The sequence below is a fragment of the Urocampus carinirostris genome, chromosome 15 (assembly GCF_059441175.1).
Source record: "Urocampus carinirostris isolate Australia breed hairy pipefish chromosome 15, RoL_Ucar_1.0, whole genome shotgun sequence".
In the NCBI taxonomy this organism is placed as follows: domain Eukaryota; kingdom Metazoa; phylum Chordata; class Actinopteri; order Syngnathiformes; family Syngnathidae; genus Urocampus; species Urocampus carinirostris.
In genome coordinates this window covers 32132448-32153224 of record NC_142363.1, presented here as the reverse complement: position 1 = coordinate 32153224, position 20777 = coordinate 32132448, and the positions used below count along the sequence as shown (strand labels likewise).

The 20777-nt window shown below is 41.7% G+C and overlaps 1 protein-coding gene across 9 annotated transcripts in view; it reads left to right on the top strand.

The window, feature by feature from the left end:
• The window catches only part of fgfr3 (fibroblast growth factor receptor 3), a 111130-nt gene that overhangs the window by 32461 nt on the left and 57892 nt on the right, over positions 1–20777 (top strand). For 7 of the 9 annotated variants that reach the window (XM_088354873.1, XM_088354870.1, XM_088354874.1 and 4 more), the window contains exons 3-4: positions 9460–9726; positions 17794–17859. In XM_088354873.1, the coding sequence (XP_088210999.1) occupies positions 9460–9726; positions 17794–17859 (333 nt within the window). The remainder of the gene's footprint in view (positions 1–9459; positions 9727–17793; positions 17860–20777) is intronic. The other 2 variants (XM_088354876.1, XM_088354875.1) reach the window with 1 other exon arrangement.

Sequence of the window (20777 nt, the reverse complement as noted above, 5' to 3'; positions counted from 1 at the left end):
ATATACAGTCGATTAAAAAGCGACTGTAAATCATTTCATCAAAGAGCCGTGCTCAGAATTTCAATCTGAACCTGAAACTTCCAAAAGCCTTGTTGGTGGGGTCCCCCCCCCGTACTTCCGGACTCGGTAATATTCAAAAACACACCCGCATAGAGAGTTTCTTTCTTCCCCTCGCTGTTTTTTCGAGGATAAATAAAGCTCTTCACTCTTAGAAGAGAGCGGCGTCTGCGAGCGTACGCAGGCCATGCTCAATGAGTGGGCCTATGTTATTGTCAAGGGCTATTTGTTATCGCGCTGAGAGGCGAGGCGGGGCCGCGCCTCGCCTCTTGATTTACAGACTGACCATCAAATGCGCACTTGTGGAAAAAGTGTTATTCAAACAGGAGCCGATAGAGACAAGTAAAGCTATTCATCCGTCTTTTATCCCCGGGGGGTCTCGATCGTTCGGCACGAGAGCCAAATGCGGCTCGCGGGACGATATTGTGGGGCCCCTGTCTTAATGTGTGGGTTTCGTGTTAGGAGTTTGATATACAGTCGGTCCTACTCCAAACTGAAGCTTGCCTTTTGTTGAGTTTCTGCTTAAACACTAGAAGATATTTGGAAATCCGACGGATATCGGTATCAGCATTTTTATCCATTCTACTGGCTTATTATTTAGGCTAAGATACAGCCAAGCCTTTCTCTCCCTCTCTTCTGCCTTCTATCTGTGAATCTACTCACCTACTGCCTTTTGATTGGATGAGAGACCTGGGGCGGAGCCACCGAAACAGGAAGAATAACGTCTGAGGGGTGTAAACAGCGGCAATGCTGCAAACTCCTGTGAATGAAGACCGCTAATCATAATGAGATTTTGAAAAGTCTATAATAAAAAAGCATGTGTGTGATTAAGAGATGAGGTAGTGTAGTTGACTTGTTTTAGGGAAGCACGTTCAGGTGGGGACTGATGCATATATATTAGCTCTTATCATAACATTAGTTTGTCAATCACGCATGGGTGTTTGTGATTGAGAGAGAGCGTAAAAGCACGCTGAAGTGGAAGGCTGATTGATTAGCTGTTACCATAACATTAGTTTGTCAATCTGACTCTAAAACAGGAGTGCCCACACTTTTCAATTCGCGAGTTCTGTTGAAATGTTGATGTTCTTTTTGTTTTAACTTAAGTCATGTTGGTTGTATTGACATTTTAATTTATTTATTGTATAAGAAACAAGGGAGCTATTCAAGTTGTTTTGTACCATTACGCTTAAATAGCTCCCTGATTTTTTTATAATACAACCAGCATGACTTAGATTAACCTAAAACATGAAGTGCAGGGATTTCACTTTAAGGTATTGCAAAAAAAAACAACATAGAACTGTATTGCAAAAACAACCCAATTTTTAGAGCCAGATTGGCGAACTTATGTGATGGCAACAGCTAATCATTGAGCCTTACGCTTTAGCCTACTTTTTATGCTCTCTCTCAATCAGAAACACACGTGCTTGATTAACAAACTAATGTTATGGTAACAGCTAATCACTCAGCCTTCGAATTTAGCGTGTTTTTTATGCTCTCTCTCAATCACAAACACACATACTGGACTGACAAACTAATGTTATGATAAGAGCTAATATATCAGTCTCTACCTAAACGTGCTTCCCTAAAACAATTTAACTACACTTTTTTACGCTCTCTCTTAATCACACACACATGCTTTTACACCTCTGACGTTTTAAAATCTCAATATTATCAGCGGCCTTGATTCACAGGCATGTCGGGACTCAGGAGTTAGCAGGCATGCTGCTGTTTACCCCCCTCTAACATTCTTCTTCCTGCTACCGGTCGCTTATCCAATCAGAAGGCGCACGTTGGGTAGCCTCTGAGACGGAGGAAGGGACGGAGAGAGAGGCTGGGCTGCATCTGAGCCCAAAAAAAAAACAGTTTCAAATATATTGAATGAATAAAAATGCTGATACCGATATCAAATTCCCAAATATCAGTGCCGATAAAGACAATTAAACTCAAGTATAGCCATCATTGTCCCTAAACAATTTAAGACACGATTGAAACTCCTGACAAATTCAAATTGCTCATCCTTAAGTGGTTTTCTTTCAGTATTCCTATTTCAAGTCACGATTGACTTCTAAACGCTCACTCAGCAATTAGCTAGCTGAGGCAACGGAAAAGTCATGAAAACAAGCGCACCGGGTGCAGGTTACGCAACAGGAATTTTTGCACGTTTCCGAGCAAAGGATGGGATGGAAAAGCGCGGTCGACTCCCGGCCATGACTTTGCTCTCTTTGAGCGCGGTTCTTCAAAGCGCGAGCGATGGATCTTGCGGCCAATTATATCCGTGTGGATGCAGGACATCCTTTTTGGTTTCACAGCATGGAAGTGCCTAAAAGGGAGGGGAAGGCTTTTGAAATTGCTTCGTTCCTTCATTGTCGTTGTCAGCTCGGAGACCAAATTCATTAGCAGAAGCGTTGGAGAGCTCCTTGGAGTTTCATTTAGGAACCCGGCTAAGTCACCTGGCAACATTAAACCTGGGAGATGTGTCTATTATTCCTTACCAACCAGGGTACCCCTAAGGCTGGCATGTCCAGGGTCCAGTTGCAGCCCATGATCACATTTTTTACTGCCTTCTGTCCTAAAATGAATAATATTTGGCCCTCCTGTAATGTTGACTGTAGTATAAAATAAATTTGTACCAAAAAAAAAAAAAATCACAATTTGACCAGATGAGAGTTTTAGCCCTCTACATTCCCGACATGGTGACAGAAATAAAGAAGGAAAACTGACTGTGAGGGCCGCCGCTTCCGGGACAAGTGGAAATTGGAGTACTTGCATGGGAACTTTATTTCTTTCAGGATACCAAAAATTTAGAATTTTTTGCCTGACCGGGTTGTTAGTGCAAATTCGGTGCAAACTTTTAAGTAAAGGTTGGCAGAGATAGATTTTTCAAATTTTCTTAGGGGAGGGGGGCGTAAGGTGACCAAATTTGGCCATGCTCACTCTCAGCATTGGTTTTGTGTCATGTTTTGATTAATCTCATCTCATCTCATTAGCCGTACCGCTTATCCTCAGTAGGGTCGCGGGGGTGCTGGAGCCCATCCCAGCCATCTCCGGGCAGTGGGCAGGGGACACCCTCAACTGGTTGCCAGCCAATCGCAGGGCACACACCTAGGGACAATTTGGACCGGCCAATTCACCTGAAATGCATGTTTTTGGAACGTGGGAGGAAACCGGTGTGCCCGGAGGAAACCCACGCAAGCACAGGGAGAACATACAAACTCCGCACAGGAAGTCCATCAACAACAAGGCTGTGGAGGTTGTCAGCAGTATCAAGTTCCTAGGGGTGCACATTACAAACAAACTCACCTGGTCCGTGAACACTGCATCACTGGTTAAGAGGGCACAGCAGCGCCTGTACTTCCTGCGGAGGATGAGGAGAGCCCACCTGCCCCCACCCTCCCTCATCACATTCTACAGGGGCACCATAGAGAGTATCCTGACCAGCTGTATCTCTGTGTGGTGTGGAGGCTGCAGCGCTACCGACTGGGGTAGTGTGAGGAGGGTAACGAGGACAGCAGAGAAAATAATCGGGACTACACTTCCCTCCATTCAGGACATTGGCCAGAAGCGCTGCCTATCCCATGCTAAGAACATTACCGGGGACCCCTCTCACCCCCATCATGGACTGTTCACTCTGCTAGCCTCTGGGAAGAGGTACTGCAGTGTGCGGTGCAGGACCACCAGGCTCTGCAATAGTCTAGTCCCCCTGGCCATTAGACTGTTAAATGGTCAATCTAACATATAGTTAACTTAAATCTAAACGGCTGCTAATCTGACTTTTTGCACTACTGGCAGTTTTTTATAGCTTGCCACTCCTTGCACATTGCTCTCTGCACTATTGTAATTACAGCGTTATTGTTACAGTGTTAATGTTACTGTGTACCTGACTTGTTAACCTGACTGCCCATTTTGCACATCTGGTTAGCTACTCTTCTTGCACTATCGGTACTATGGTAAAATACTATACGTAGCCAAAATACAATACAACTTTATTTATATCTGTACATTCAAGGAAACTGTGGGGGTCAGATGCATCGACATTTCGTTCTGTATACACGTGTACTAGAATGACAATAAAGTAGATCTGAATCTGAATCTGAATCTGAATCTGGAGCTGGATTTGAACCCACGCAGGAGGTTCCCATGACATGAACTGTGCCGCACAAGCGCTAACCACTGCGCCGCCGTGCTGCCTGTTTTGATTAATGTATCTAACAATACTTTCAATAAACATTACATTACATATTTTATTCACCGAAATCAAAATAAATGGGTGTGCCTAATTTGCTAAGAGACTGTGGTTGTTGCCAGACAAACATGCTAATGACAAAAAGCTCGCTCGAAACAAAAGCTGTGAAAAGGTGAAGCAGCCCATTGTGGCGGCATTATTTGTCGTCACCCTTACGGTTAGTCTGGAATAGAAGCTCAAAGCACACAAACGACTGCTTCCTAATTCTTCATATTTCCACCGCAATCCATCGAGGCATTCTCTTTATAATAAACACTTTAGGCATTGTGTTTTTGGTAGTGCTTAGTGACAGAATGTTGACCGTTTAATTGCTTATGTCAACTGTTGGAACAAAACACAAAGAAATGAATGATGGAATTTTGCCCACGGCCCGTCTGAGCATCATGATCTGATTTCATTGATTTCATTACAAAGTGCGGGTATGGTCCCAAACGAAGCATTAAAAAGGAAAGACACGCGGCGAAGGAGGGGACTGGCTAGTTTGGCCGCCGAGACCTAATTTGCATCATGTTAAGGAGGCAAACATGGCGGCGCTGCTTTGCAAAGCGACCAAAGACCGGGTATACTTTGTCCGGCGAAACAAAAACCGCAGAATCGGAGGGCGCTCGGGTGATAAAAGTGGCGTGGAATTTTCAAGATGCCGAGCAGGGACAAGAAACTTGATGAAATCAAAAAGTCACTCGGCTTTATGATGGACAAAATGGCTATAGTTACCAGACAACAAAATACAATCTTGAGTTTAATGGCTGAAATCTAAAAAACGAAAACACGGAGAAGAACATGAGGATTAATGCGCTAGAAGGACATGTAGCAGAACTTGAACAGTACACCAGGATCAATGACATTATAATCACCGGTCTGGGCATCAAACCTCGGACCTATGCCAAGGCTGTGGCAAATAAAAGTATCACAACGAATGCTGATTAAGAATCTCCTGAGCAACAGATCATTGCTTTCATGAGTCATAAAGGGATATCTATCAATGCTGCGGACATTGAAGCATGCCATCCATTATCAAGAGGTGAGAACACGCCCCTAAAGCTACCATAGTGAGGTTTGCCAACAGGAAACGAAAACATGAAATCCTTAAGCAAGGAAAAAAAACTATAAGGGACACATGTTTATTTAAATGAACACTTAAGCAAAAAAAAAAGACTCTTACATTGCAAGACAAGGTAATGATTGGAAGCAATAACTTAGCCAACCGCTACCCATCTAGGCATCATCTCTCAACATGTGATAGTAGTTCACAATATGTTATTGGTGGGATTGAGAGGAATTTCGCCTGCTTGTAACTCAACCCATCTAGGCGGCATTATTTTTTGTCATTTTCATCACAATCCAAAGCAGATTAGCGTGTAAAAGACATTCAAACTATACAAACATCTGCTTCAATTATTGCCGCGGCCCGTCTAAGCATCGTGATCTGTTTTTATCATTGAATTACAAAGTACGGGCATGGTCCCAAATAAAGCAGTACAGATTGGAGGCACCCTATCTCGGCGCCATCTCTCAACATGTGAAAGTAGTTCACTGAGTTAAAACACCGCTTCCCAAGATGTCATCTGGTGAGATTGAGATGAATTTCACAGAGTTTGAGTTACTCGATTGGGTTTTTCGAACTCGGCTCGTTTAGGGCTCATTATTTCCTGTGATCTTTATCACAATCTTATCGGCCTTCCATTCAGGTTAACTTGTTGAAGACATCCATCCATCCATCCATTATCTGCATCGCTTTTCTTCAGTAGGGTCACGGGGGTGCTGGAGCCCATCCCAGCTATCTTCGGGCAGTGGGCAGGGGACGCCCTGAACTGGTTGCCAGCCAATCGCAGGGCACACGGGGACAGACAACTCGCTCGCTCATTCACACCTAGGGACAATTCGGACTGGCCAATTCACTTGACATGCATGTTTTTGGAATGTGGGAGGAAACCGGAGTGCCCGGAGGAAACCCACGCAAGCACGGGGAGAACATGCAAACTCCACACAGGAGGTTCGATCTCATGACATCAGAACTGTGCCGCACACGGGCTAACCACTGCGCCGCCGTGCTGCCCCAGTCGAAACATCTGTTTCCAAAATGTACATAATTCTACCTCAACCCATCTAGGCGTCCATATTGGCTCATTTCTTCTTGATTTTAATTGTATTTCAAAGCGTTTAAGCAGTGTCTGATTTAACGTCTGCCCGGACGCCCAGGGTGTGCATCTTTCACATCGGGCATACAACTTCCAAAATGTCTCCGCCTGGGTGGCCGACAACTTTTTCAAGGGAAAAAAAAAAAAATTCTCAATTCAAACGTTTTCTTTACTCCGATTTCGAAATCTTCGTTCGGTTTGGAAATTTCAGAATTTCGGTTCAATTTGCGTACTCGGTAGCCTATCAGAAGCCTGCATCGAATAACTTCGTGCTTCTGGACTTTCCCGAGTGTTATAAGTTTGTGCGTTTGCACATAGACGCACAGAGAACACAAGAAAAATGGAGAAGTGGTTAGGAATCAAGCCAAAACCTCAGCCCCAGAAGAAAGATTCAAAAGAAGCTAACCACATTTATGACGCTACAAAAAAAGGCAAAATATATTTTTTTCAAATCAAGCGTTTGGTTTATTCCGATTTCGAATTCTTCGTTCGGTTTGGAAATTTCGGAATTTCGGTTCGTTTGGCAATTTGCATACTCGGCAGCCAATCAGAAGCCTGCATCGAATAACTTCGTGCTTCCGGACTTTCCAGAGCGTTATAAGGTCGTGCATTAGCATATCATTTTCCAAAGTAGACGCACAGAGAACACAAAAAAATGGAGAAGTGGTTAGGAATCAAGCCAAAACCTCAGCCCCAGAAGATTCAAAAGAAGCTAACAAAATTAATGACGCTACAAAACGTAAACGTACATTAAAATCATCGTGGAAAGAGGAGTTCACGTGGCTTGTAGCAGACGAGGCAACGCAAACATTGCATGAATGAAGATAAGTCAATACAGGTACATACTGAAAACATCGATGTCATATACATGCAATGAATGTTATAAGTAGATTTATAATAAACTTAATTTTAAAGTGCGGTTTTGTTATATATTCTGATTATCAATCCTTAATACTTTGCAACAATGGTTTTTTTGTGATGAATCGTCTTATTGTGTTTCAAGTTGGGAAAAATAGGGCAGGCAACTTTATGGCTGGGCAGGCAACTTTTCAGAGTTGTCTGCCCTGCTAACTTTTTGTCACGGGTTTCAGACACCGGTTTAAGTTTGGTTGGAATGTTTATCCTGTCTAGGCGACATTATTTGTTATAATCATCACCACAATCCTGTTGCCCTTATAAATCCGGTCAACTGTATATACATATGCTCCCATAATGATTCTACCGCGACCCATCTAGGCGTCCTTATGAGCTCATTTCTAACCCTTTCTTTTGTATACAAGGTGTGAAATCAGCATTGAAATTTCGGTTGAAATTCAGCTCTGTAACTCTGCTCGCAGCCCGTCGGGGCAGGGGAGGGGGAAAAAAACCTTTAGCACCAATGAATCACACCTAAATCAACTGGTTTTGGCTTCCTGTTTACGGCCAGTGCGCCGGGCCCCGACAGCGCCCCCCACCTTTCTAGCGGGGTCACGGGTGGGTGTGTCGGGGCCCTGGTTTATCACACGCCCCCTTCGCCCTTTCCCACCGTTCCCGGCAAACACTCGCGGCGTTGTCGCTCCCGGTGACGGGGTAAGGTCGCCAGGGGGTTGGACGACGTACCCTCGAATGGTTGCCGTGGAAACGTCGCGGAGGCGAGAGGAGAGGTCTGATTTAAAGGGCTGCCACGGCGTGTTGGTTTTTCTCCGGCTCGCTGCTTGCCTCGCCCAAACATTGCACTCAAGTGGGACAAAACTTTGCCCTTTATAAACCCGGCAAGATATTTTGTGGGTTTTTTGGGGTTTTGCGTGGGACTTGTACCGTAAACTCCAGACTGCGAGCCGCCTACTTTTTTTCTGCCTTTTAAACAAGGGGTAACAAACACGGTGCCCCCTCTTTCAAATTATTTTGTCTGTTTTTAATGTGGTTGGGTGTTTTTTTTAGGTCGTTTATGGTTCGGGTTTTTGTTAGGTTTTTTTGGTCAATTTGAGTTTTTAGGAGCGGTTTTTGGGAATTTTAAAAATGTATCTTCATCATTTTTAATATTGTATTTTTTTAATTGTTTTGGGGGGTTGTTTTGTCATTTTCAGTGGGTTTTTTTTATTTTTTTGGTCAATATTTGTTTTTAGGGGAATTTTTGATCATTATTCGGTCGTTTTTTATTTTATTTTTGTCAGTCATTTTTCAGCCTTTTTCATAGTTCTTTAATTTTTATTTATTTGAATGTGGTTGTTTTTAGGTCATTTTTGTCAGGGTTTTTTTGGTCAATTGAAGTTTTTAGGTGCGTTTTTAGGTACGTTTTTGGTCGTTTGTTGGTAAAAAAATTTAATTCATTTTCATAATTTTTAAAATTGGATTTGGGGGGAGTCGTTTTTGTCATTTTTCAGTGTGGGGTGTTTTTGTTTTTTAATCATTTCGGTCACTTTTCATTTGTTGGGTTGATTTAGATCATTTTTCAGTTGTTTTGTGGTCGTTTTTTGGGTTGTCGATTTGTTTGGGGTAGTTTTTCGAGTATCAATCAATGAGCAAGATAAATTATGTTCATAACAGTACCTGTTTACTTTTCCTGTAATACTAATGAGGTTTAAAAGTAAAGAACTGTTAATACAGACAATTGAATAGAAAGAAATGCTTTCTAGTCAGATTAATGTATCTAAACCTTTATCGATGACTTTTTTCGCATAGTAGTAGCAAAACTTGGTCTCCTCTATCACTTTGTTATATGAACAAGATCGTTTCAGCATGAATGTTTTGCGTGCATGTCAATGCCGATTTATGCCAATGCGCTAGTGTATTAAGATAAACAGCTGCAGACACCGTCCACAAACAAGTGTCTTGATAGTGGCACAATGTGTTACTTTTCTGTACTCGACATTTCCCCGCTGATTTTATTAAAAAATGTTAGAAATGGGTGTGAATGAGTTCCTTATTTATGGCTTTTTTGTTGAGTTTCTCTCTTAAATTTGCACTCTTTACAGTCTAAAATCTAAAAATCGGAGAAAAAATTATTCAAAATGTTTACATTTCTGTTATTCATGTTTGCAGATGCTGTGTCCAGCGAGACAGCCTTCCTGGAAGACTTTGTCCTGGGCACAGGGGACACCCTGGAAATGTCATGTGACCCAGAGGAGGACTTGGCCAGGCCCGCCATTTGGTACAAGGATGGCGGGGTTCTGCTGCCCAGCGAACGGACGAGGCCCGGCCCGAGAATACTTCGCATCGTCAACGTGTCGAACGAAGACTCGGGCGTCTACGTCTGCCGACTGGCTCGCAATAACAAACTGCTCAGCAACTACACGATCAAAGTGACAGGTAAGGACTGATATCAACCACTAGCCTTTTACATCTTCTACCAGCATTTGACCTGAAGCATGTGAACGCCTGCATGGACCAGCTGGCAGAGATGGGAAGCTGCGTCGTGGCCGTCATAGACTTTCTGGACTAGTTTACAGGCTGGGGGCGTCGCTGCTGTCATGCACTTTCCGGCACATTTTCAACATGTTACCTAGTGTTTACTATGTTTGTGTACTGTAATGCTAAATGTAATTCACCCTGGTCATCCTGGAAGGGGGATACCACTTGTGAGGTCCCTTCTCAAGGTTTCTCTTTTTCCTCACGCTAAGGTTTTGAGTTGTTCCTTGCCCGCATGTTGGTTTAAGATCGGGTCATTGTGTCTTTGTCATCCTGTGCGGTCCTTTGAGACATTTTTGTGATTAAGGGCGTCATAAATAAATTTGACTTGACTTGACTACATCGCCAGCATTGGACTAGCATGTCACTTTTTCGATAATTGGTGTCTTCATGAATTTTTTACGTTGTTAGAATGGCAGGTAAATCCTTTTTTCGCAAAATTGGTGACTATTTCCACTGCTGAGAGGTGTTGTGAAAGGATAGTGGGATGTTTGGACGCATTCTAAGGGATGGGCAGGGCACATGTATGATGCGGCAGGGGTAAACCAGCGAAAGCTGTCGGGCCTTGCTTTTGTACAGAAGAGGGTGTTGTGTCACCCTGACCCGAGTGACATGGCCGCTTTCTTGTGTCCCGTTTCATCTGGAAGGACGAAAGCATGACCGACTTAGGTGCCGAGATGCTTAACTTGTTTGGGTGTTTGGGCATTTGGGTTGGCCATGGTCCCAAAATGTTTGCGTATGTTTTTTGCTACTTTTTCCCTTTCTTTATTTTCTTTATTTTTGTCTTTGCTGTCGGTCACCCCTCTTGAGGGATATGGCCAGGGTAGATAGATAGATAGATGGATAGATTTCCACTGCAACCGACATGGCAGGGTTTCCTTGCAATAGCCACGATTTTAGGACTGTCAAGCTCAAGAAGTGTTTCCGTAGGGAAGTGGTTAGCACATTCGCCTTACACAAGAAAGGTCCCCGGTTCGAGGCTGGGTGGAAACATAGGTTGGCATGGAGAGGAATGGGCGCCACCAGGCTGTACTTGCCCAAGACACACGGGGGGGCTATCTGGACAATATCATATTCATTGTAAAACACGTGTTGAAAAACAAAGAAGGAAAAGTCACAATCACATACCTAAAAGGAGGCAAAGGTAAAAAAGGAACCTCGCTGTATTTGACAGGTAGACTTACCTCACGTAGCTTTTGATGATCAAAGCACACAACTCGGGCAAAACAGTCCGAATTCCCCTAGCGACGCAGTAAGCAAAGTTCCAACTACTCCAAGCGGCAATGAGTGCTATGTATCCGCTGATTTTTCAACCATTGTTTTTTGTTCTCGTTGTCATCCAGTGACGTCACAGCTCTAGGTGATATGATGTCAACATTTTAAATTTAAGAATTAATTTTTGGAGAACCATGGCGTGTAGAATATTATATAACATATTTGCATGATTGTGGGGAGGAACACTACAAATTCTGTGCCTAATTGGAAAAAGGGTTTTTTTGTAATCCCCTTAAAGACCTAAAAGTCTCTCATGGTAGGGGTTCTTTGCTATGACCATGATTTTAGGAATGTGTTAATCTTAAGACTCAACTCATGTAGACGGCTACACAAGTAGTCAAAATCAAAAGCGCTGGTGGTTTTTCCATGCTCCAAGACTGTGAGGTTACATACTAGGGATCAATGTTCCCTGTAATTTTCCAGGGGTCTGAGTATTTACACAAAGTCGGTGAGCAACGCTTGAAACAACAGTGAGCAACCATAATCCCAAGTGTGGCAAGATAATTCATTATCAAACATGTCCAAAACTTGACATCAGGTTACATTTTGCTGAGTTTCCGGCAATACAAAATTATTTTTTCTGTTTTGAATAAATTGACTCACGTACTATTGCAAAGGTTGTACGGCCTACAAACGTCATTTGTTTTTACAATTCTTTCACAAGATATCCATTTTGTCGCATAATATTAAAATTTTGGGGGGCTTTTTTAGTCGGTTGTAAGATACAGAACTGTACTTAATCACATTTTTTAGTGGAAGTACATTGTTGGCACTTGATATCATTGGAAATTATTTGAATGCAACACAAACGTTTTCTTCTTTTTTCAGTGGTTTTTTTTTCTTCTTCTTTTTTTAATTCCTTAAAAAAAAATCTCATTGTGTTTATTTTTTCCGAGCTGTTACTTTTTTCTTTTTGTTCTCTATTTACTTTTTCCCCACATTTGTTTTCCTTTTTCTGGCTTTTTTCTAAAAAAAATTCCTTCTTTTTTTCTCTTCCTGTTTCTTTTTTTTTCTCAGCTTTTCATTACTTTTTCATTTTGGTATTTTTTTTTTGTTCTATTACCCCATTCCTTTAAGTCATTTTGTGCATAATTGTACATAATATTTGGTCATGTTGGGATTAAAGAAGTAAAAACAACCTGAAGAGCCGTCTAGGACCCGAAAGAGCCGAAGAAGCCGGTTCTCGACAAACTCTACTGACTTTACTTTTCAACTTCGTTCGACATTGACTTCAAAATACCGCATTTAGAACACAGCGTCAGGGGAACCCGTGTATTTTGACCTTCATGCACTGTAACTTTGACTTAAGTTGCTTCTTAATTAGTAATTTTGAGGCCTCATTTTTGTGCGCTGGCTAGATTTTCTTGTTCCCTTCCTCAGCTTAGAGGGAACACTGCTAGGGATTTGGGCCTGTTTTTCTATCTAAATTTCTCGCAATTTTCTATAAATTGGTGTACATTTATTTGCTATTTTGATCGCCAACAAGGGGGTGACTGAAGGCTGGTTTCAACTGCAACATGTTTATGCCACTAAAAAATATACACGGATAAACAGGAAGTAGGATTGTGAACAGAGATTCGTATGTAGTAGTATTTCGTTGTATATTTGGCTAATATGCCAGCGCAGTTATAGTCCTATTTGTTGTATATAAATGTGAGGTCTTCAGGGCTTTTTATTTTTTTATCGAGATAAGATAAATAAGTATTTGATGATTGATGATTTAAAACTCACTTCTACTCTATAGCATACGAGTAACCTAATCTTCTTATATGTAATAACTTGTGAAGCCCTTAGAGACTAATTGTGATTAAGGGCTATACAAATAAAAATGACTTGACTTGACTTGATTGTTTTTATGTTTTACAGATACAACAATAAAGTCCTTATAATTAAAGTATAGACATGTACCGTATTTTTCCGCACTATAAGGCGCACCTAAAAGCCTTTATTTTTTTCAAAAGCTGACCATGCGCCTTATAATACAGTGCGCCTTATATATGGCTCAATGGTGTGTCGCAAAGTCTTGCAACTAAGGCAAGCAGCCGCCGATTTGATTTTCCCCCGAAGGCGAAGTAGTCCGCGATGTATGCTGGGATTTATATACCGGCGTTTCATTGGCTAACCAATGTGTCAATCATCATTTGAATCGATCACTATTGGCTAAAGTTATTCGGAGGTAAAGGGGGCGGGATCCTTTTTATCATTTACAGGCTCGCATAGGCTAAAGGGGCAAAACAAAGCCTGCAATTGGCCGAAAAAGATGAATGTGAATAGCAAGTTTGGTTGTCTACGGCATAGAGGGAACATGTTTTACCATTCTGTATTTGTAAATATTTTACTCTCCTGGATTTACTACACTCATGGATATAAGAGGACCATGGTTGCACATTATTATTGAACACAACGACTTCGGTGAGCTACTCCGGCTATATATTTTCCCAGTATCTTGTTTCAGAGTGATATCGATGTTTCTGTGATGGGTCTTTTTTTAAATTGAACTCAATTCCAAGTGTTTATTGTCATAAGCACAGTAAAGTTGCGAGCGAAAAAGAAAATAGAAACTAAGGAATGGTTGGCATTTCTTGAATCCCAAGACTTTAACCTTCCAAATGATATTTGGAACGATCGTACGGACACCGCATCCGCACGTGTCAACGACACGTATTTGCTTCTTTGCAAGCTTTCGGAATGTTAAGGGGGTGATAATTTGGACTGAACTATCTAACTCTTTTGTCCACGTTCCCATTGTAGCGCCTTATCATCCGGTGCGCCTTATGTATGGAAAATATAGGACCAAAAACTATTTTTGGGGGTGCGCCCTATAACCCGGTGCGCCCTATAGTGCGGAAAATACGGTACTTTATTTTGGAAGGAAGCTGACTTTTTTCTGTACTCTGCATACGATTGCAGATAACACATCAGTAAAACTTTTGCACACCAGCTGAGATTCTTATTGACAACTCATTAGAAAGCAATTAGCTCCAAAACAGTTCATCATCGCCGGCAGATGGGATGGCAAGAAACGAGAGGAGCACCCGTGGCATCAAGCCGGGAAAGAAATACTTTTTTCTTCCAATGGCGTGATCTTCTGAGCTGGATGGAAGACTTCTAATTTTCGACCTGCAAAATTAAATTAGCAAAGGTTTAAAATTCTCGGGAACTTGGATTATTACTCAACCTGTTCAATGCCAGGCGTTTCTCTCTAATGGGAAGAGCCGATGCCAGCCAATTTTGGCCTTTTTTGAAGGCCTACAGGATTGTAGTTCTGTAGCTTTATGTACATATTTTTTTTTAATTTGTGATACCTGCGATATCCAAACACTGGGGCACTTTGTTGCAATAAATTTTCAGGGTCCAATATTTCCGGCGAAGTGATCTCATGACTTCGGTCAACATGGCGATCGCGTTTCCTCGGGTGTGCACGAAACGTCATCCCTCTCTGACAAGAGAATGACAATGGGACACTGTCCTTTTTTTGTAAGGGAAAAGCTCTGTCAAAGCTCTGTTGGCTACGGAATTGTACTTCTGTGGCTCTATATATATATATATATATATATATATATATATATATATTTGTGTGTGTACAGGGTTGGGTAGGGTTACTTTAACTTGATTACTTTCAATTACTTTTGGATGATTACAATACCAAATATGCTAATAAAAGACAAAATAAACTCAATATGAATAAAACTATGACTCACAACACGTGGTAAGCTTTCTCTCCTGGCTTTGATCTCTTTGATCTCCGGCAAAACTAACATCAAATGCGACAGAAACAAAATGAAAATCAATCCAAACGGCTTGCCGACATCATTTTTGCCGTTCCATTTATTCCGTTACTCCCCAAGCCTGCACAAAATGGATTCATATTTATTTTATTTTGTCTTTTATTAGCATATTTGGTATTGGAGTCATCCAAAATAATTGAAGGTAATCAAGTTAAAGTAACCCTGCCCAACCCTGTATATGTATGTATAATACCTACGATATCCAAATACTGGGGCACTTAGTTTGAAAAATTTCAAGAACACTCAAAGTTGCAATACATTTTCAGCGTCAAATTTTTCCGGCGAAGCGATCGCATGACTTCGATTTCGGTCAACATGGCGATCACGTTCCCTTGGGCGTGCACAAAACGTCATCCCTCTCTGACCAGAGAATGACGATGGGGCATTGTCCTTTTTTTTTTTAAGGGGAAAAGCTCAGTTGGCTACAGAAGTGTCGGATTTTTCCGGCGAAGGGATCGCATGATTTCAATCAACATGGCGATCGCGTTCCCTTGGGCGTGCACAAAACGTCATCCCTCTCTTACCAGAGAATGACGGTGGGACATTGTCCTTTTTTTTTAAAGGGAAAAGCTCAGTTGGCTACAGAAGTGTCCGATTTTTCCGGCGTTGCCTCGGGCGTGCACAAAACGTCATCCCTCACTGACCAGACGATGATGATTTTTTTTCAAAAGGAAAATCTGTGTCGTAGCCCTTTTGCCCATTTGTCATGCTTTGCAAGTTTCAACACACTTCTTTAGTAGGCCTCCTTGCTGCGTAGGGCCACCTAACTCATTGGCTGAAAGAAGAAGTTGGGGCTGCCTCAATGTGTGGACAAAGATCTGATCTAAGCCTCTCCTGCAATGAAGTCATTCCAAGTGGTTTGATACTTACTGATGGGCAGCTTCTGAAAACGTAGTTATACATTATGACACTAAATGAGTTAAGGGCGGAATTTTGATTTCTGTGATCCATGAGAAGGTCACGACTTTCTGGTTTACAACTTTCGGGAATGGTGTTTCGCACTCACTGGCGAGCAGTCAATCGGCACTTGGTACTGTGAGCCCTGTTCGTTTCCTGCCCCCGCCCGTTGCCCTCTAAACGGCTCTTAGAAGGCACACAAACACGTACTGTTGCGTTTCGCCCTCAAATATTTGAGCAAGGTACGAGATATGTGGCGGACGCGTATCAGCTTTAGCACTTGGACGGCGCCCAGACGGCGCTAAGTGGCCTTCTCGTACTGTACACAAACGCCTACTTCGGTGTGAAAAATAATAAAACAAAAACAAAAAAATCAAAAAAGTCATAGCGCAGGGTTGGTACAGGAGCTTGATATCCTTAAAATTGCTTGAAGGATTGAAAAGTGCTTGAATATTGAGTCAAGTGCTTGTAAATGCTTGAAATTGTTGTCATGTTCCTCGACGGGGTTGCTTAAAAATGACGACGACACTGCTCTCTGGTGGCTTTGCGATTGCATCTCTTCTTCCCTTGTGATGAACGGCAGCTGATTTTAGTTTGTATGTTTTTTTTTCTACGAAATGTCATCACTCCCTACGGCTCGCGCCCGAGAGGACAGATTGGTAGATCAAAAAAGTTATATCACAAGCTTGAAATCTTTGAAAATGCTTGAATTTTAATTTTGTGTTTTCAGGAATGAAAAGTGCTTGAATTATGGGTGAAGTACTTGTTAACACTTGAAATTGATGTCATGTTCCCTAACAAGGCTGCTTGAAAATGACGCCGACACTGCTCTCTGGTGGCTTAGCTTTGGCATTGCAATTTGTCTTCCCCTCGTAATGATAGGCAGTTGGCATTAGTTTGTAAGACTTTGTCGGGGTTGCTTAAAAATGACGACGACACTGTTCTCTGGTGGCTTTGCGATTGCATCTCTTCTTCCCTTGTGATGAACGGCAGCTGACTTTAGTTGGTATGTTTTTTTTCTACGAAATGTCATCACTCCCTACGGCTCGCGCCCGAGAGGACAGATTGGTAAATCAAAAAAGTTACATCACAGGCTTCATAGAGGGGCTTGAAATCTTTGAAAATGCTTGAATTTTAATGTTGTTTAGCGAAAAGTGCTTGAATTATGGGTATAATACTTGTAACGCTTGAAATTGTTGTCATGTTCCTCAACTAGGCTGCTTGAAAATGACGCTGACACTGCTCTCTGGTGGCTTAGCTTTGTCATTGCAATTTTTCTTCCCTCGTAATGAAAAGCAGCTGGCATTAGTTTGTATGACGTTGTCCACGGAAGCGTCATCGCCCCCTACTGGTCGCGCCCAAGAGGACGGATTTGTAAATTAAAAAAAATCATATCACAGGCTTCATAGAGGGGCTTGATATCTTAGAAAATGCTTGAATTTTAATTTTGTGTTTTCAAGGATTATAAAGAACTTGAATTTTGGGTGAAGTATCTTGTGTAAATGCTTGGAATTGTTGCTATGTTTCGCAACAAGTTTGGTTAAAAAAGATGCCGACACTGATCTTCGGTGGCTTAGATTTACCGTTGCATTTCTTCTTCCCTCATGATCAACTGCAGATAACATTAGTTTGTACGGTATTGTCATATGAAGCGTCATCACCCCCTACTGGTCGCACCCAAGAGGACAGGTGCATGCTACACCTAAACAGGGCACTATGAAATGTGTATTAGTGCTAGGATTACGTATCAATTATTATGGGCCATGCATTTAATTAAGGTAGCATTTCCTAGTGATTTATTATAATAGATGGAACTTCCTGCAACTGAAAATTTAATACACAATTTAATACACAATTCGGATTTTTTCTTTGACTGGTCTTGGGAATATTGGCTTTGAAAGTCCTTAAAAAGTGCTTGAAATTGGCCATAGAAGCAATCGTTTTTTAGTCGTCACGGTAAATAAGTCCATTTTTAGCACTGAAAATGAATTCTTTTTCCCTTTTTTAGATTCTCTGTCGTCCGGTGATGATGAAGATTACGACGAAGATCCCGAAGATGCAGGTAATGACAATGGTGAATTTTCTTATTTTCTCTCTTTCTCTTTTTGAGGCTGTTTGGTTTGGATTTGGTGCTACGGTTGTACTCGTATACAGACGCTCCCCTACCTACGACCATTCGACAAATGAGATAAACAGTAATACAAAAGTCAAAGTAATACAAAAAGAGATACTTTGTTGACTCCTATCTGGTTTACGCTGCAGTCTGATTAGATTAGAGACAAGAGAGAGAGAACGAGAAAGGAGGAGACAGTTATATAGGAAAATAAAGAGAGAAGAGAAGAGAGAGACAGACAGAGAGGAAAGAGAGAGTAATACAGAGGAATCAAGAGAGAAAGACTGTTTAAGAAAGAAAAAGAAAGAGAAAGAGGAAGACAGTCATATAGAAAAGTAAAGACAGAAGAAAGAAAATAGATGGATGAGAGAGAGAAAGAGATAAACAGAGAGAAATAGAGAAATAAAAGAGTGTAAGAGGGAAAGAGTGAGGAAAAAGAGAGGGGGAGGGAGAGAGACAGTAATATGGAGAACTAAAGAAAGGGAAGGAGAGAAAAGAAAGAAGAGAGAGAAACTGAGAAAGAGTGATATAGAGAAATAAAAAGAAAAGAGATGGAGCAAGAGTGGGTGAATTAGAGACATAAAGAAAGAAGAGAGAGAGGGAAACAGTGAAATGAAGAGAGGAAAAAGAGTGAGGGAGAAAGAGGCAGAGAGAGAGAAAAAGGAGAGAGACAAAGAGAAAAGAGAGTGATATAGAGAAATAAACAGAAAAGCGAGAGAGTGCGAGAGAGAGAAAAGAGAGAGGGACAGGGATATAGAGAAGAGACAAAAAAAGAGTGAGGAAGAAAGGGAGAGAGGGAGAACGAGACAGAGAGAGAGAAGAAGGAGAGAGAGAGACAAAGAGAAAAGAGAGTGATATAGAGAAATAAAGAGAGAAAAGAGACAGAGTGTGAGAGAGAGAAAAGAGAGAGGGACGTGGATATAGAGAAGAGACAAAAAAAAGAGAGAGATACAAAGAAATGAAGAGAGGAAAAAGTAAGCGAGAGACAGAGAGAGAAACGAGGGAGACACTGAAACAGAGTGATATAAAGAAAGAGAGATAGAGAGGGAGAAACTAATAAAGAAAATGTTGATGTTGATTTATTTGTATAGCCCTTCATCACAAAGTCTCAAAGTGAAAAAAGAAAGAAATGAGAGAAAAAGAAAAAAGTGAGAAAGGGAGAGAGAATGAGAGAGTGATAAAAAGAGAGGAATAGAGGAAGTGAGAGAAAAAGAGTCAAAATGAGAAATAGAAAAAAGGAGCGAGAGAAACTAATATAGCTCCAGTGACTTTGTGAGTGGCAACATCAAGTGGACATATTTTGAACTGCAACCCATTTTTCTCTTGTGCTTCTCTTGTGTTGTCTCACGGGTCTATCACAGAGTTTGCTCCATCAGGACTAGCTTAAACCCCACCGCAGCTTCCTCCTTTTCGTTTTTTCGGTTCTTATCTTACGGACATTTTATGTTACAAGCTTAGGAAAACCCATATGGAATGCGACGTCCTCAACGTGACAAAACGGTTTTAATCTTCAGCCGGTAAATCCACCTCATGACACGGCGAGTCCCGGGCCAGGAGCGCCAGGATTAGCCCAGAAAAGCGCTAACTTGATGTGCGCTAAGCCTGCGCTAATTGGTCCCTCAGGAAGGAGACGCCACCATGTGACTCTAGAAGAGACGAGGCCACCGAAAATATTTGCCCTCAGGCAAAGTAAGGACGCCTATTTGGACGGGGACGAGTTGGACGGCGGCTCGCTAGCGCGCTAACCGGCTTGTTCTCTACATTTGCTAGCTTGATGTTTATTTGTATATTTAAAATCCTCTGAATTTTACCTCTCATCGTTCGTATAAACAGTGTTGAAGACGTTAGCTGAATTAGCATCCCTTTAGCATTGAGAATCACAGAAATGGCCGCTACCTTTATTACCGGGTAAGATTAACGAGTAATATTAGCTGCTGGCGCTCCGGACGGGTAGTTTTGCAGGTGTAGTGACTACCACTAGCAAGTATCGTCGCTGATGTGGCCGCTAGCATTAGCTAGCACCAAAGTGGAAACCAATTTGGTGTTTTTTGCTCATTCTTTAGTAAAGTGTGTTTAAGCTAATACAACCGCTCCCAGTTCATTGTCTCAGGATAAGCCTTTACTGCTATTAGCAACTAGCATTAGTGAGTAGCATTAGCTTCTCATGTTGAAACCAATTTGGTGTTTTTTGCTCATAAAGTGTGTTCAAGCTAACACGACCGCTCCCAGTTCATCGTCTCAGGATAAGCCTTTACTGCTATTAGCAACTAGCATTAGTGATTAGCATTAGCTTCTCGTGTTGAAACCAATTTGGTGTTTTTTGCTCATTCTTTAGTCAAGTGTGTTCAAGCTAACACAACCGCTCCCAGTTCATCGTCTCAAGATAAGCCTTTACTGCTATTAGCAACTAACATTAGTGAGTAGCATTAGCTTCTCGTGTTGAAACCAATTTGGTGTTTTTAGCTCATTCTTTAGTAAAGTGTGTTCAAGCTAACACCAACGCTCCCAGTTCATCGTCTCAGGATAAGCCTTTACTGCTATTAGCAACTAACATTAGTGAGTAGCATTAGCTTCTCGTGTTGAAACCAATTTGGTGTTTTTAGCTCATTCTTTAGTAAAGTGTGTTCAAGCTAACACCAACGCTCCCAGTTCATCGTCTCAGGATAAGCCTTTACTGCTATTAGCAACTAGCATTAGTGAGTAGCATTAGCTTCTCGTGTTGAAACCAATTTGGTGTTTTTTGCTCATAAAGTGTGTTCAAGCTAACACGACCGCTCCCAGTTCATCGTCTCAGGATAAGCCTTTACTGCTATTAGCAACTAGCATTAGTGATTAGCATTAGCTTCTCGTGTTGAAACCAATTTGGTGTTTTTTGCTCA